Below are 14,016 nucleotides of genomic sequence, written 5' to 3'. Positions count from 1 at the left end.
TGCAATGACTAAGGAGACCACCTCTAAGGTGCACCAGAGCTAAGGCGTCTATTTTAAATTTTGACTATTAAGGTGTCTATTTTAAACTTTAGAGCGGAACTTGAAAATAACGATTCCAAACAGCAACTGGCTCAGTGAGCACGAATTTGATCATACAGTAACAAAACCACAAAAGAATAAAGATCTCAATGCAACGGTGAGGACATTCTCTCTTCAGGGAAGACCCAACACCAACATGCAGCTGACAACTGAGCCTCTGTTGGCCAGCTGAAATGTACTGCAAGATCCAAGATCCAAGCTGTCTATATGCTGCGTAAAAGCCCTGTGCGACAAGGCCAATGAAGAACGCCTCGTAAGTGACAAGGAACAGGGCATCAGCCTGGCAAAGGGTGGCAACCGGTCTTTCACAGATCTGTGCAAAGTGGTTCTCCTAACAGTCATCCACGATTCTGGTCTGAACCCGAAGAACCACGCTTGCTGTGGTTTACTCAATCCCAAGAGCGCCTTCTAGAACCTAGCAGTGACTTTTTCACAGTTTTATGATAATTCTAAAGAAAGAAAAATTAACCTGAAGATGAGAAAGCAACACACACTAAACCCACGTTTTTCTTTTTTTTTTTGCTTAAACAGAAGTATGTCAGAAGGAAGACAAAACACAGGCCATAAAAAAAAAAAATAACAAAACCCCTGTCACTTACCCTATATAAAAAGGACAGTTACGTGTCAAAACCAGGAGACAATCTGCTATCCATACTAGGAAGCAAGAGAGGCTAGAGTCCCAGAAGTCCTTCTGCCTGTGGCTTACAAAACTAAATAATGTTTGGGAACAGTGGTCCCATCGGTGACATGTCAACAACACACTTGTTTTAAAAAGGCTAAATTCAAGTTTTAAACACAAGTAACTGCAAAAGAAAAACAAAACAAAACAAACTTTGGTTGATTATCCATCTTGTTACATATGTCAAAGTTAGCAATCAACAGTTTCTCTAGGAAGTCTCCAATAACAGATAGGTCAGCACACTCCTTACCAGGAAGGTCAGATACCTAGCAGTGACGCTGGAAATGCTGCCATGCCAGCGTCACACATGCTTACAACATCTCAGCCAGCATTGGGGAAGCTAATGGTGCATACAAAGTCTGAGCTGACCAGCCACAGCCAACTTGGGTTGCTGTGAACTCACTGAGACAAATAAATTAAAAAAGCAACATGAAAAAATAAAGCCAAGCACCTCTAGGGCCAGACCCTGAAGATACAGAAATCAAAGCTTTTTTTTCTCCTCTCCCTATTTACAAAATGCCATTTAGAACTGATGTGGCCACTTCAGTATTGTGAGGAAATGTCTTTAATGCTAAGCAGTCATAAGTGTGTTGTTCCTGGACGCTGTGGCCTGCATGCCACGGAGTGTCCCGTGGGGTGTGTCCCTCCCACCAAGGCACACGGAGGGAGTTCAATCTTCTGTTTCTTCATATGTTGTCTCATCAAATGGCCGATCCAAGAGAGGTACCAAACGGTGACGGGAATATTTCAGTTGCAAAAGGTCCCCAACTTCATTGATTTCTTTTAAAGCCTGAGAAAGAGATCACAAAAGATCAGCAGAGGAGATAGATGCAAGCAAGTTATCAGCACATCTTCCTTTCACATGCCTGCAGACTGACAGCCAAGCGACACTGTACTGTGCTAAAACCCCGTAGCTTCAGAGGTGCATGCGATTTGGTTTTTAGCATTCAGAAGTCTCAAGGCGAAGTGAGCAACACTGGTCACTTAACCAAGAGTGACTCTGCACCCACCTGACCGCTCCAATTCCAAGGCAGGATCAGAATATCCAGCAATATTAACTCAGAAATCAGTCACCCACAAAAAAAAGCCATGACTATTCATAGATAGAAAACCCCAGAATAATGTTCCTTCCTTCCCGGAGGTAATAAAGCTGAAGCAGAAAAAAAAAAAATCATCTATGTGGAGGTTTGACCCCACTTTATGCATCATTCCATATGAAAACAACATGTGTATTAGTCACCACCTCTGACCTACTGTAGCTTTTAAACTGCAAGACAGAAAAAGACAAACTACAATATTGTGCTAGTAAGTTCTATAAATGCATTTTTGTTATATCCACATTTGGTTAATTTGCATCATCCGTATATAAGTAGAGACACAAGCTCTGTAACACAAACAGTGTTGCATGTGAGAATTTTGCCAGACAATCCAAGGAACGAATAAAAGTTATTCTGGGTAGGATAACAAGCATCTTCTCCCTAGAAAGCAAGTTCCACTGACTAAAGTTGCTATAAGGGCAGTGCTCAGGCAACTGATGGCCCAGAACACTGCTAGTGAGCTCACAAACCTTTCAACATTTTGACCTGAATGCACATGTTATTAAGTTTACCCGAGATCAAACATCCAGTAGCGTAAGAAATGAGGAAAGTCCCAGCTCAGTTAATCACATTTTCCTTATGTTGCAATCTCTTTGATACGACCCTGGTTCACAATAGGGTTTGTTAAAAGTCAAAACACTAAACTTCAATTCACTTCTCTACAAAACAATCCTGAAGAAAGGTATGAAATCAATAAGTTGCTGCAGACAAATCTGCAACTGTATGTGAAGCTATTTACCTTATATAAGCAAATGACAAAGAAATTCAAAAGATGACTTCCAAGTCCAATATGACTTTTGAACTGAAAGATTGTATTCTGCACTCCTTTGGACTGCAGATTTATTCAGATACGTACACATTCAGCATTCCTTCAGAATGCCACTAATTCAACATTAAAGTTCCAATTTTAACAATTTCTGGGTCAAATGGCTCTCTCCTGAGAATAGTTGGCAGACGGGGGTTAATATCCCTACATGTTTTTCCTTCCTGGATGGATAGTTCAAGTTTTTGTTTCTTTAAACAATGGCCCCTCATGCTTGTTATATCTGGCAGTAAAAAACCTCTCTGCTCTAAAATCTGGGGGAATGACAAACCCAGAAGTTGGACTTTGGTAAAAACAAAACAAAACAAAAGCGTGGGCACAGTTTGCTAGAGCTTTAAGTAAAGATCCCATATGGAAACAATTTAAGGTTGAATTTCTGTTGAAAGAGTCTGTTAACTGTTATTCTTGAATGCAGATTTAGGATTTTATTAATTTAAAGCAAAAAGGGCCATGTGACCAGCAAAGACTTACAAAGGAAATGGTATTGGTGAACTCTGACTTCAGGAGAGTGTAATATATTTTTCATCACTGAAAAGAAAGCTCCAGCCCACAGGGATGCAGGTTATGAGGGACTTCACTCTGATCCCGAGCCAAATATTTTCAGGCAATGAAGTTCTATTTACATAAAACGGTTAAAATTGTAACTGAGAACTGCTCCCCATCATGTGGGTTTATTTAATAAGAACAAGGAAGCATTACAAATATCAGCATTTACAAGAAAAGCTTCTCTTCCCTGTGCTCCAAACCTGGATAAATTCTGCTTAGAAAAAAAATGCCCTAACAGCCCTAGTTAGGATCCATACACTCACGGATCAGCTACCAAGTTCTCTCTGTCACTGACTTGAACCTCTGTGCCAACTCTCCCCAAGTTTCAGTTATTTTTTTTTCTCCTGGATACTGTTGCCACAGCTCATCAGAGGGATCAGATCTGAGGGCTGCCTTAATGATTAGCTTCCTGAAATCAATCCCCTTTCACTGCATCACAGGAAAACACAACACAAAGCCACTGACACTAAAAGACTTGCTGCTCCTTATTAACTCCTCTTGCCAGTGTTCTGGGTTCAGAGCATGCAGCTGTTTTGAACCTTTAAGTGGATTACACTAACTTGGAACAAAGCCTCCACGTACTGAATTTAAATCAGGATTTCTTCATTCAGTTCAAAATTCACACCTCATTTTGTCCTGGATTAATTTTCTTAGGCAGACAAGTCCTAATACATTAAACAAGCATTTCCTCAATTTATAGCATTTAGCACCTACAAAGGTACTCTAGGAATGAGTCTTTAAACGCACAAAACCTGAAACATTTTCAGGAAAGCAGAAGTACTGGTAAGTGAATTGACAGGATAAGAGCTTTTTTTAAGCAGAGTAATAAAAGTTACAGATTGGTTTTGGAATAGAACAAGTATAGTACTTATATAGATGCTGCAAAAGCAGCTTCTTACGGTAAAGAATTCAGCTAGCCACAAAGAGAGACCAAGAATCTGACCAACAGCAAGATCACATGATGGCTCAGGTAGTGCCAACACATCACGTTTGCATGTTTTCAGTTGTAGCTCAGTTTGCAGCAATATGATTTTGGAGACTAGAGGGTTTTTTTCCTTTCCTTCCTCCCACCTTCTTCCCATTCTTCCCTTCATGTCCACCTGACCAGGAGTTACTGCACCCTCACTTGTTCTCTTACCATGCTCTGAGTCAAGTCTGTGATACTATTCATTTTATATAGCGGGAAGGAAGGGAAGGAGAGCGTCTTCTCCAAGCACTATTTCAAGATTTTTATTTGGAACAGAAACAACTGAGCAGCCAGACAAGCAGTTAGGAAGGAACTCTTTAAGCAGTCTGCTGTCAGAGTGTCAGGCAGAATCTTTGAGGTCTTTTGAGGCAGAAAACCCAGAAGCAGCAATACAGCACCACAGATAAATGGCATGTTGTTTAACTGATACAGAACAACACTAAATACGTATTAATAAACCGCACACATCACTGGCTTACTATTTTTCCTAACAAAACTGAAATAAAAGAACTCTTTTCAGCTGTTGAATTGAAAGTTCTGTGGCAATGAAGTGCAAAAAAGTTCTTTTTTTTTTCTTTTACAAGACATTAGTATATCCCATTTATTTTTCATGTATTGAAGTGTTCAGATAGGATCAACTATTACCACAGATCCTGTCTGAACACTGGGTGCGATTTCCCTTTCAGAACTCCATGATAACTACTCCTAACCACATTCTTGCCCACAAAATGTTTGAAAACAGTTTCAAGGACTTTTTCTCCCCCATCTTCTTCCCAAGGATCAAGGTAAGGCTTCAAGGTGTAGTTCCTCAGATCACGCTTCTTGCCCTTCTTGAAGTCAGTCATGATATTTGCTTTCTTTCAATCCTCAGGAACTTCACCCAATCACCATAACCTTCCAGAGATGATAAATCAAGAGTGGCCTTGCATTGACAGTCAGCTCCTGTAATACTCGTGGGTGCATCCCAACAGGTCTCATGGACTTGTGCATGTTCCCTTTCAGTGTCCTCTTATTTGATCCTTCTTCACACCAAGCGCTCCTCAGAGAATGCTTTTTTTTCTGCTGGAACACACTTAGTGCACGCAGGAGTCAGTAAGGCACCACATGTGGCACAGATGCATTTAGGACAGGATCATTTAAGATACAGTGCTCTGAAGCTGTAGAACACTGGACTAGTAATCTTCAGGGGGAAAAAAAATCCTCACTCGTAATCACATGCTGAGGCTGGCACTTGATTTTGAGAAGAATATACATGTTTTGGAGCTTCTCAGGCTTCTTTACCTTGTGCATGTAGCAGAATCTTTTCCTTCTAAAAGTTTCAGTGGAAAGCAGAGCCTCTTAAGAGTGGATAAAGCATTGTCTCACAGCAATGAGACTCTCTCACATGATTTAAAATAGGGAAAGTCCCTGAGATTTACTGTAGGCAGCCATTCTGTATTGTTGAAGCAAGGAACAAGAGATGGAGTCATTGACAGCTCCACTACACAAGGCTTTGAACATTAGGTTCAACTAGTTTGTGTACCAAACATTGAACCAGTCTACAAAAACTAGGCAGTTGTTGTATCTGTTTATAGAAGGCATGAGCAAAAGGTAGACAAGATGAGACACTTACGGTATCAAGCATCTCTTTGGTATGAGCTGCAGACAAGCAGAATCTGGCTCTGGACTCGATGATGGGGGTGGCAGGGAAGCCTACGACCACAACACCGATGTTCCGCTTCAGCATCTCACGCCCAAACGCTCTGCGAGAGAGAACAAGGAAGATCCTCAGAACGATACCAGTGGGGGCAAAGCAGCAGCAGCGTGAAGGTCTCAGCCTGTTAACCCATACAGGCCTTTGCTGAAGCAAGTTTGTAAGTCCACAAATCAGAACTTTCAGTGCTTTCTTTTAGAGGCAGAACACCTGTTCACAAACGGCTTTTTTAAATTCAAAAACCTCCTCAAAAGGTTTGAGTTGTTGTAACAAAGCTGAAATATTATATGCGGCAGGGACTGGTCATTTAGCAGACTCTTTCTAAATGGATTTGTAACCTGAGCTTGGAAAATCTTACCAGTAGGAAACAGGGGTTTTGGCTCAGAAGTCTGACTATACAAGGAATCCCCCATGCTGCAGTCTCCCAGAGCAGATGTTTCTGCAGCTTCAAGAAGGTTTGTTTTCACCAATTCAATTAAAGGACATTAAGGTGTACAGAATGCACCACCTTTTAAGTGCTTACCATGGGGACCACTGAATTGTCACAACAAATTGAGATCTTCTAATCCAATACCAAATATTTTACAGGAAGGTGCAAAAATGTTCCACAACTGTCACATAGTATCTTCAAAAACCCAAAGTCTTACAGGGATTAAAGAAATTAACAGCTGTGACTTATGGGATAAGAAGTACAAAGATCTAGATCCTTTCTGTAATGTCAGTGCAGTTATCAGTATTTCTACAGGGCACAGGAAACAATCAATTCTTTTTGAACTGACCTTGTCTTGAGAAGTAGCAATTAACTTAAGAGGCTTAGAAGGATATATAGTAGTTTTTTACTATTTTTTTAATTTCACTTTTGCTACAACTATTTTCCTTATAAATAGATGCAGCCTGATACACTTCATTTTGCATTCACTTAGTTTTTTCCAACTATTTTAAAAACAAACTACAGGAGACAAAGAAAGGATGTAGAACTTAAGGGCAAACTCTTACCAGAGTTCTGCTGCTTTCTTGCTTGTTTTTAAGTAAGTTACTGACCCAACTGCTCAGCTAAAAAACATTTACATGAACATTTCCAGGAAAAAGACTGTACAGACTAGTAGAGCAGGTGGGCGATAGAAACAGTATGCCTCTGGTGCTGGAGGGCACACACTACAGACTCTACAGCATCCATAAAGGTCACAAGTCTTCTAAATATGGTTATTCTGAGAAGGGTGGAGGAAGATCGTATCTAGCTTCATGCAGAGTGCTAGAAAATGTTTGTTCCCTCACAGAACCACAACGCTTAGCTAAACTGAAGCCTGAGGACTAGAGTAGTTGTTTGGTGTGCCTTAAAACAAAGCTATGCTTTCTACATTTGAAAGTGTTGGTTGAGCACTGGATTATATATGCAGGCTGAAAAGCAACAATCAAAACGAAGCTGTCCTTAAAATCAGGCTTTTATTTAAGTTGCAAAAATTTTTAATGCATACATTACATCTTGCCTGCAGAATTTTAGCCTTAATTAACCATACAGCAGCCTACAAGTCCATAGCATTTTTAAAGCTAGGTGTCACAGTTCTGTTAGTATTTACTATAACGCTACCTGAGATATTAAATCTAGACCTCTTAAAAACTTGGTATTCATCAAATGCAGGTGGTTGTGTCCCATCATGTCCTGCCCTTCTGCATTTTTAAAATTTTATTTAATTTTCAGAGTTCATCTGTGGAAGAGTTAGCTGCTTCTGGTCCAGGAGCGAGTTGAAAGATTCCTCTAGTGACTTTTAATGTTAATTTCCACTCAATTTCAGCTTCTCTTTAGCACATGTATACACTTGACATAAAATGAAAAAACAACCCACCCTACCTTTAAAGCATAGCATGTAGTGGTAAAACTGCTTCTCTGAAGAGCTTTCTTGCTGCCCAAGCTATAAGCCTTTATTATCTCAAGATAACATAGAAGTCGCCATGTTTTATAAGACTCAGCAATGATCATAAAAGCAAAAATTGAACCAGAATGTTCTCATATCTAGAAAAGTTTTAATATTATTGTACCATCGTAGTTTTATAGAAGACAGGTGAAAAGGTTATCCTGTTAAACCTACCCAATTTTTGCTGGCATGTACAGCATCAGAGGCACAACAGGGGAATCTTCATTTCCATAGATGATAAAGCCCATCTCTTTCAGTCGTCTCCTGAAATACCTCGTGTTTTCTGCTAGCTGCTGCTCCCTACAAAAGAAATTAAGTCTGTGAACACAATAATTATGTCACATCCATGACTGTAACACAAGACGTCTAGCTAAAGTAACATAAGCAGCATCAGCCCATCATGCATTTAGACAATTACATATAGATTCTTTTTTTTTTTTCTCCACATTTGTCAAAATTAGTACACAGGACATTAGACCACTAGCACAATTTAAATATTCTAGCTATTCAGGAACACACAGGACAACCTGTTTAACAGTTAATTAAATTCTAGCTTAGCATAGCGTACTGTGTTTGTGTATTGCCACGAAAAAGATTCACATCATCTCACCTAAGCAGATGTTAATGCATTTCTGATCAACTATTACTCTAATATGCTTAAGAGATTAAGCACTATGCCACTGACGAGACTATAATAAGGAGCATTTATAATTACTTGTCTTCGGTCCATGCAGCATATTTCTGGATAATTGACCATCCGAACAGTGCCTTCACCAGATGGGTGATCTGAGGCATCAAATCTACAGCAGCATAGGTCTCTGCCACATAGTAAAGCTGGCCGCTAGATACTAACCATCTTCTTTTAAAGTTGTAGATAGCATAAGGTAATTAACTAAAAGCAATGCCAGGTCTCAAACATCTGACACCCACATAGCACTGCTCCAGGCCAGAACAAATGCAATCTTAAGAACCTATACAGTTTTTGTAGCCAAGTGTATCAGACATTCCACCCACAACCATGCAATCAAAGGCAAAATTCCATCAAAGGAAAAGCATGAGGAAAAAAGGATGAAACCTGTTAAGTTTGCAAAACTTGGCCTGTCATTAGTGGGTAGGAGTTGGTATTTTTGAAAGGATTCACTGATACTTAGACACTTCTTTCTCCTCTGTTAACACTATTATTTCTTAATCTTTTCTCTCCCAGAGCTTCTGGAGACCCTTAATTCCTCTTCCCCCAAAAACCAGTACGATTTCAGTAAAACACAAAGGCATCTCATGCTTAAGAAACTTATTTTTTAAATTGGCTCACCGTAGATCAGTTCCTTTAGCAGAGGCTCAGCTTTCTACTATGCTTTCAGACCAATGATTTGGTTATTTAAAATATCCCAGACTGCAAAGTGAAGTTGAATAAAATAAAACCCCCAACAAATAAAAAGAAACAAGACTAGTGGACCAAAATTCACTACTTGGATTTCCAATATTGAGACAATAAAAAAATCCGACCAGTGTCCAGAGCAATCTACACGCAGAAAAGCAGCTGCTATGGTATCTTCTGAGGAAGCTACACCTGCATATCTCCTACACAGAAACACACAACTTCTGACAACATTTCAAGTCAGTGATGTACAAACCCATCAAAATACACATGAGATTTCCCTACTACGAGAGCAGTAATATACACAGCTGGATACAACCGCTGGGATCAGCCCCTCTCCCACAACCAGGAATGCAGCTTCTCCTATACATACATTCTCTCTATGCTCCCATAAAGCACAGAGTTTACAGTGCCTCAAGCAGAAGGAACTGCAGCATCTTTATAGTTTTCCCCTCTACACAATCACACTCTTTTCCAAGTTGCTGGGAGCTTTCTAGGCTAAAGATTAAAGAACAACCTTAATTTGTAGTTGGCAACCACTTCACAGACTTCCTTAAACTATTTCCCATAAAAAGAGTTTATGATTCTAGATTTGTCCTTATAGACTGAAGAGTGCTTTGAGATATAAACAAGTTTCATGCACAAGTCTTTCATTCTCTACAGAGACACAATCACCTGCTCCAGCAACTGAGAGATCTAGAAGACGCTTACCTTCATGTCTGTGGGTCTCAAAAGCCTGTCAGCTCTTACTTGGTTCCAGAGCCATCAGTCAACTTAATGAAATTATTGCCTCTCTAAAAACTTGTCATTATGGCTACAACAATATTACCAAGAACTTGGAAACATATTCAGTGGGGTCTTCTCACTACCCACCACATGTCATTACCATCTTCTGAAGAGGATGGTAGTTGTGGTGAAGCAAAGCATGAGGAATCGAACAAGAACTGAGTGCAGGTTCCTTGTCCTCTCCTTTCCCTTTCTGCCTGCATCCTGCACAATTACTCTCCTCTGCACTTCAGCATATAGTGTCCTATTGCACTATAAAATCCCACACTTGAAGAGCAATGCCACATGCTAATGGAATAGTGTTTTGCAACATTATGCAAGAGGCACACACAGTGTCCAGTTCTGCTAATATTTGCTGCTTCAGCCCCCCGGTACACACTAGCATAGCAGGCTGTTAACTCCTACTATAGTTTTACCATGTTTTCTAGGGCAACAAAGAAAAACCAAGCAGTGCCTGGAGACAGCTGTGCCTAGGTACCACTGCTGATCCCACTTGTACCCAAAAAGTGCTTGAGCATTCAGACAGCACCTCAAAATCCCTTCTCAGCACAAACATCTTCTGAAGCTCAGAGCTCTGTCCACATCTGCTCAACTGTAGGCCTAGAAAGACTGCCAGGACTGCAGCAATCCTCCAGCAGCCGGCTTTCCTGGCAGCACACAGCTTCATTTTTAAGACCATGCAAGACCATGCAAAAAAAAGGCCGTCTCAAACACCACCCGTCAATTGTTGTGCAGCAGTTGTGCAATGATTCTGGTAATATCCTTTCATCTAGGAAACTGGAATGTGATGACCTTCAGGGAGGGAAGGAAAGGGGGAAGGAAGGGAGGATTACTGGAACTGAGTTCTTCAAAAGACTAGAAAACTAGAACCCCTTATCAGAGCAACTCATCTGAAGTCCCTTATGAGTCCTGTAAATGGCTAAACTAGCTACTGACAAGCCTAAACTGGAATTAGAGGATTAACTAATAACTTCTCCTTTGCTTTTATACCCTTTTGCAAGTTTACTGCAGTCATAAGAAGACTGCTCTTGAAATTTAGTAAAACACTTCCTTGCTTGCAGCAGCCCAGGCATTTTTTAGTCTAAAGCCCAATGTATCCCCTAAAGAACACGCTGCCATTCTGTCAGAAGTACAAGTCACATACCACCTAACAGGAGAAATTCCCTTTACCACTCTCAACTTAGAGCTGTAGCTGTGTGGACTCAGCAGAGAAAGAAAAAAAGAGAGAGAAAAGAAATGCAACAGTTGCTTCTGCTTGGATAGGTAAGATGGGCCGAATATTTATGGCTGACACTTTGAGAAGAGGAACATGCTTTTACTTGACGTAACCTTATATCAGCCCATGATTACAGGCAGTAACTTTAAATTGGCATTGCTCACTTCCATACTGACATTTATTCTCCTGTACACACCTTAAGTGCAGTATGTGGGGTTCAGAGTTGCAGCTCTCCTAGCCCAGGTGCTAATGACCACGTGGGAACTCCCAGATCAGCAGCAGCTTTCCTGAGGAAGTCACACAGAGCTCCTCCCAAATCTTTGCTCTAAGGCAGTGCCCATACCATCATGGTTGTTATCTACTGTACATGGCCAAGAATGCCAGATACATGCTTTTACACTTATAAACCCTAAGCAACTTAACTCTAGACATAAAAGAACAGACAAGACAGACTTCAGAGCTCCTGCAGCAGAAGGGTTCACTACCACCAGCTTAACCAACACAGTAAGCAATAGCTGACTGACTGCAGCACTTTGACCATTCTTCCACCACTCAGCACACACCCTCCAATATGAAGAGCCCACTTCTAGACAAGCTTCAAAAGATGCTGTTTCTAGATTCAGGCTGAGGGAAAGTATTTTTCTTTTCTGCCATCTTACCTTATGGTACATCAAGTCACACAAATATATACAGCAAACAACAGTCATCAAAAGATGCTGCAAGCATCTTCCTGAAAAAAAAAATCCTAGAGAAAGCACTCCATTATGAATCTAAAGGCACATGAAATGCATGTCCCCCACAACCCTAGTGGAAAGTAAATAAGTATCTCTGCCTGGACAGATTCCCACAGGTCAAAAGAATGATACTTCACCACTTGTGAAGGCCTCTGCTTTAGAGGTCGTATCACTCAGAGAGACACAAGTTATAGTGAAAACATTATTTAGGAGATATTGAAGCAAATATCTTCTCAAAGCAGGAATTAAGTTGAATTATCTGCAGGATAAAAAGTGAACTGCACATCCCACCACACCAAATCTAAACTCATCTTGCAATAGGTTTATCAATGAGACACATAAATGGAGAAACTTACCCATATTTAAGCCCCATTGCTCTTTAAATTGCAGAAGTTCATGTTTGAACTAACAGTCCAAATACTGCAAGGACTCTTAAACAACTCTTACTTTCAAAAGGCAGTTTAATAAAGACACAGTTATGGCTCATCAATCAAAAATTTTTGCAAGGCCAGGATGAACTTTGAAAATAAATAGATAAAAATATCAACAGAAAACCAGGCACCATTTAGAGCTGAGATCTGTGTAACTTCTCTATGGCACATTAAAAAAAAATCATCTCTACAAAGAACAAAGAAGCCCTAGAATTTATGGAAGTTACTCTGTCACAGAGATCTAATATTTTTAATAGTTCTGTCATCTATTAAGGCTGATGAATAAGTTTGGACTCATGAATAAGTATTGGACTCAAAAGAAAATATAGTTCAACCAGGATGTATCTGGTTTTCCCTCCTTTTAAGATCTCTAGGCAGTAATCGGAGAGCAGTCACAAAGCTGTCCTTCTAAACAATGCGACACTTCATCAGCAAGGCTTACTGAGAAATAAAAGGCATGCTGCATGGTACACAAACAGCCTGCCGACTGACACCCACCTCCAGAGGGGCAAACCAACTTCACATGGGCAAAAAACCCACAAGCAGGATTGTATCTGCTTGTCACCACGCTAGGAATCACTGTAGCCCGGGTTTAAAAAAAGATATTGATGCAATACAAAGGAAGCTATATGTTTACATTTTTAATTAATTCTTAGAAAGGCTTCAGAAGGATTTTAGTAGAACATATGTTTAAAACCGGTTCCTGAGCAGTGAAACTGTTAACTGTGTGCACAAGCTGCAATACAGCTCTTGTTAGTCAACAAATACCAGTTCACATTAGACAGCTATATATGCTTATATACTTATATACTATTCCATTAATCAATCCTGTAGCTGTTTCACACATTAGTGTTTTAATCCCGCAGTCTTAATTTAACCTATTTTTGTTGTTGTTGCTAACATGGACAATGAGGCTAAACTGAGCAACTTCTTGCGTTTATCTTACATACCAGCTAAATGCTAACCTCCTCGGTTTTAATGATTAAATGGAAAATTTAGAATAAAAGAAAACTCTCGACATACATGCATTGCTATTCAGTACATGCAGAAACACTCAATTTTTTATATATATTTATTGTCCCAATTACTCAGTCTCTCAATAAGAGCTCGTGCTGTAACACAATGGAACACCCTCAGTTCCAGTTTTCATTGTATTATCAATAAAATTAAAACATTTACTAGCAGAGATTCATAACAATTCTGTGGGAGCTTGTGAATAAGTACTCTGAGAGTAGCACATTGCTTCTGTAAGAGTATGTATCTAACAAGAAGGAGATTTTGTTAAGAAGACTGGCTGAAGCACATTAAAGACATCTTTTAAATCACTGCAAGAAGTAAACAAGATTAGGGTGAGTTAGTATCAGATCCATAAAGCATCTTGGAGACGAAAACACTTCATTAATTCCTTGCACAAGAGTTACTTTCAATCTCTAATGTAATTTGTTTTGTGCTGTTTTTCAAGCTTGTCCTGTCTTACAAACTCCTGCCACTGTAGACACGTTGGAAGTAAGAAGCATCATATTACCTACTGACAGACTCGCCATCCTTAATTTATGGCAGAATCATTTCTCTTGGTACAGCTTATCTCAGTCAAGGAAGAAACTTATCTGGCAATAAGTTTACCCTGACAAATACTACGGCTTTACTGATGTTAGCA

At 39.9% G+C, this 14,016-nt stretch overlaps 1 protein-coding gene across 1 annotated transcript in view; it reads right to left on the bottom strand.

Moving 5' to 3' along the window:
* Positions 1 to 842: 842 nt before the first annotated feature.
* SPTLC2 (serine palmitoyltransferase, long chain base subunit 2) overlaps positions 843 to 14,016 on the bottom strand; it is a 59,816-nt gene continuing 46,642 nt past the window's right edge. Inside the window, exons 11-13 of the mRNA XM_009869992.1 lie at positions 7,992 to 8,113; positions 5,824 to 5,953; positions 843 to 1,568 (exon numbers count right to left, since the gene is read on the bottom strand). Of these exons, the coding sequence (XP_009868294.1) occupies positions 1,449 to 1,568; positions 5,824 to 5,953; positions 7,992 to 8,113 (372 nt within the window). The 3' untranslated portion in view covers positions 843 to 1,448. The remainder of the gene's footprint in view (positions 1,569 to 5,823; positions 5,954 to 7,991; positions 8,114 to 14,016) is intronic.

The sequence above is a fragment of the Apaloderma vittatum genome, unplaced genomic scaffold (genome assembly GCF_000703405.1).
Source record: "Apaloderma vittatum isolate BGI_N311 unplaced genomic scaffold, ASM70340v1 scaffold11005, whole genome shotgun sequence".
NCBI lineage: Eukaryota > Metazoa > Chordata > Aves > Trogoniformes > Trogonidae > Apaloderma > Apaloderma vittatum.
This window is presented reverse-complemented; position numbering and strand designations above follow the sequence as displayed.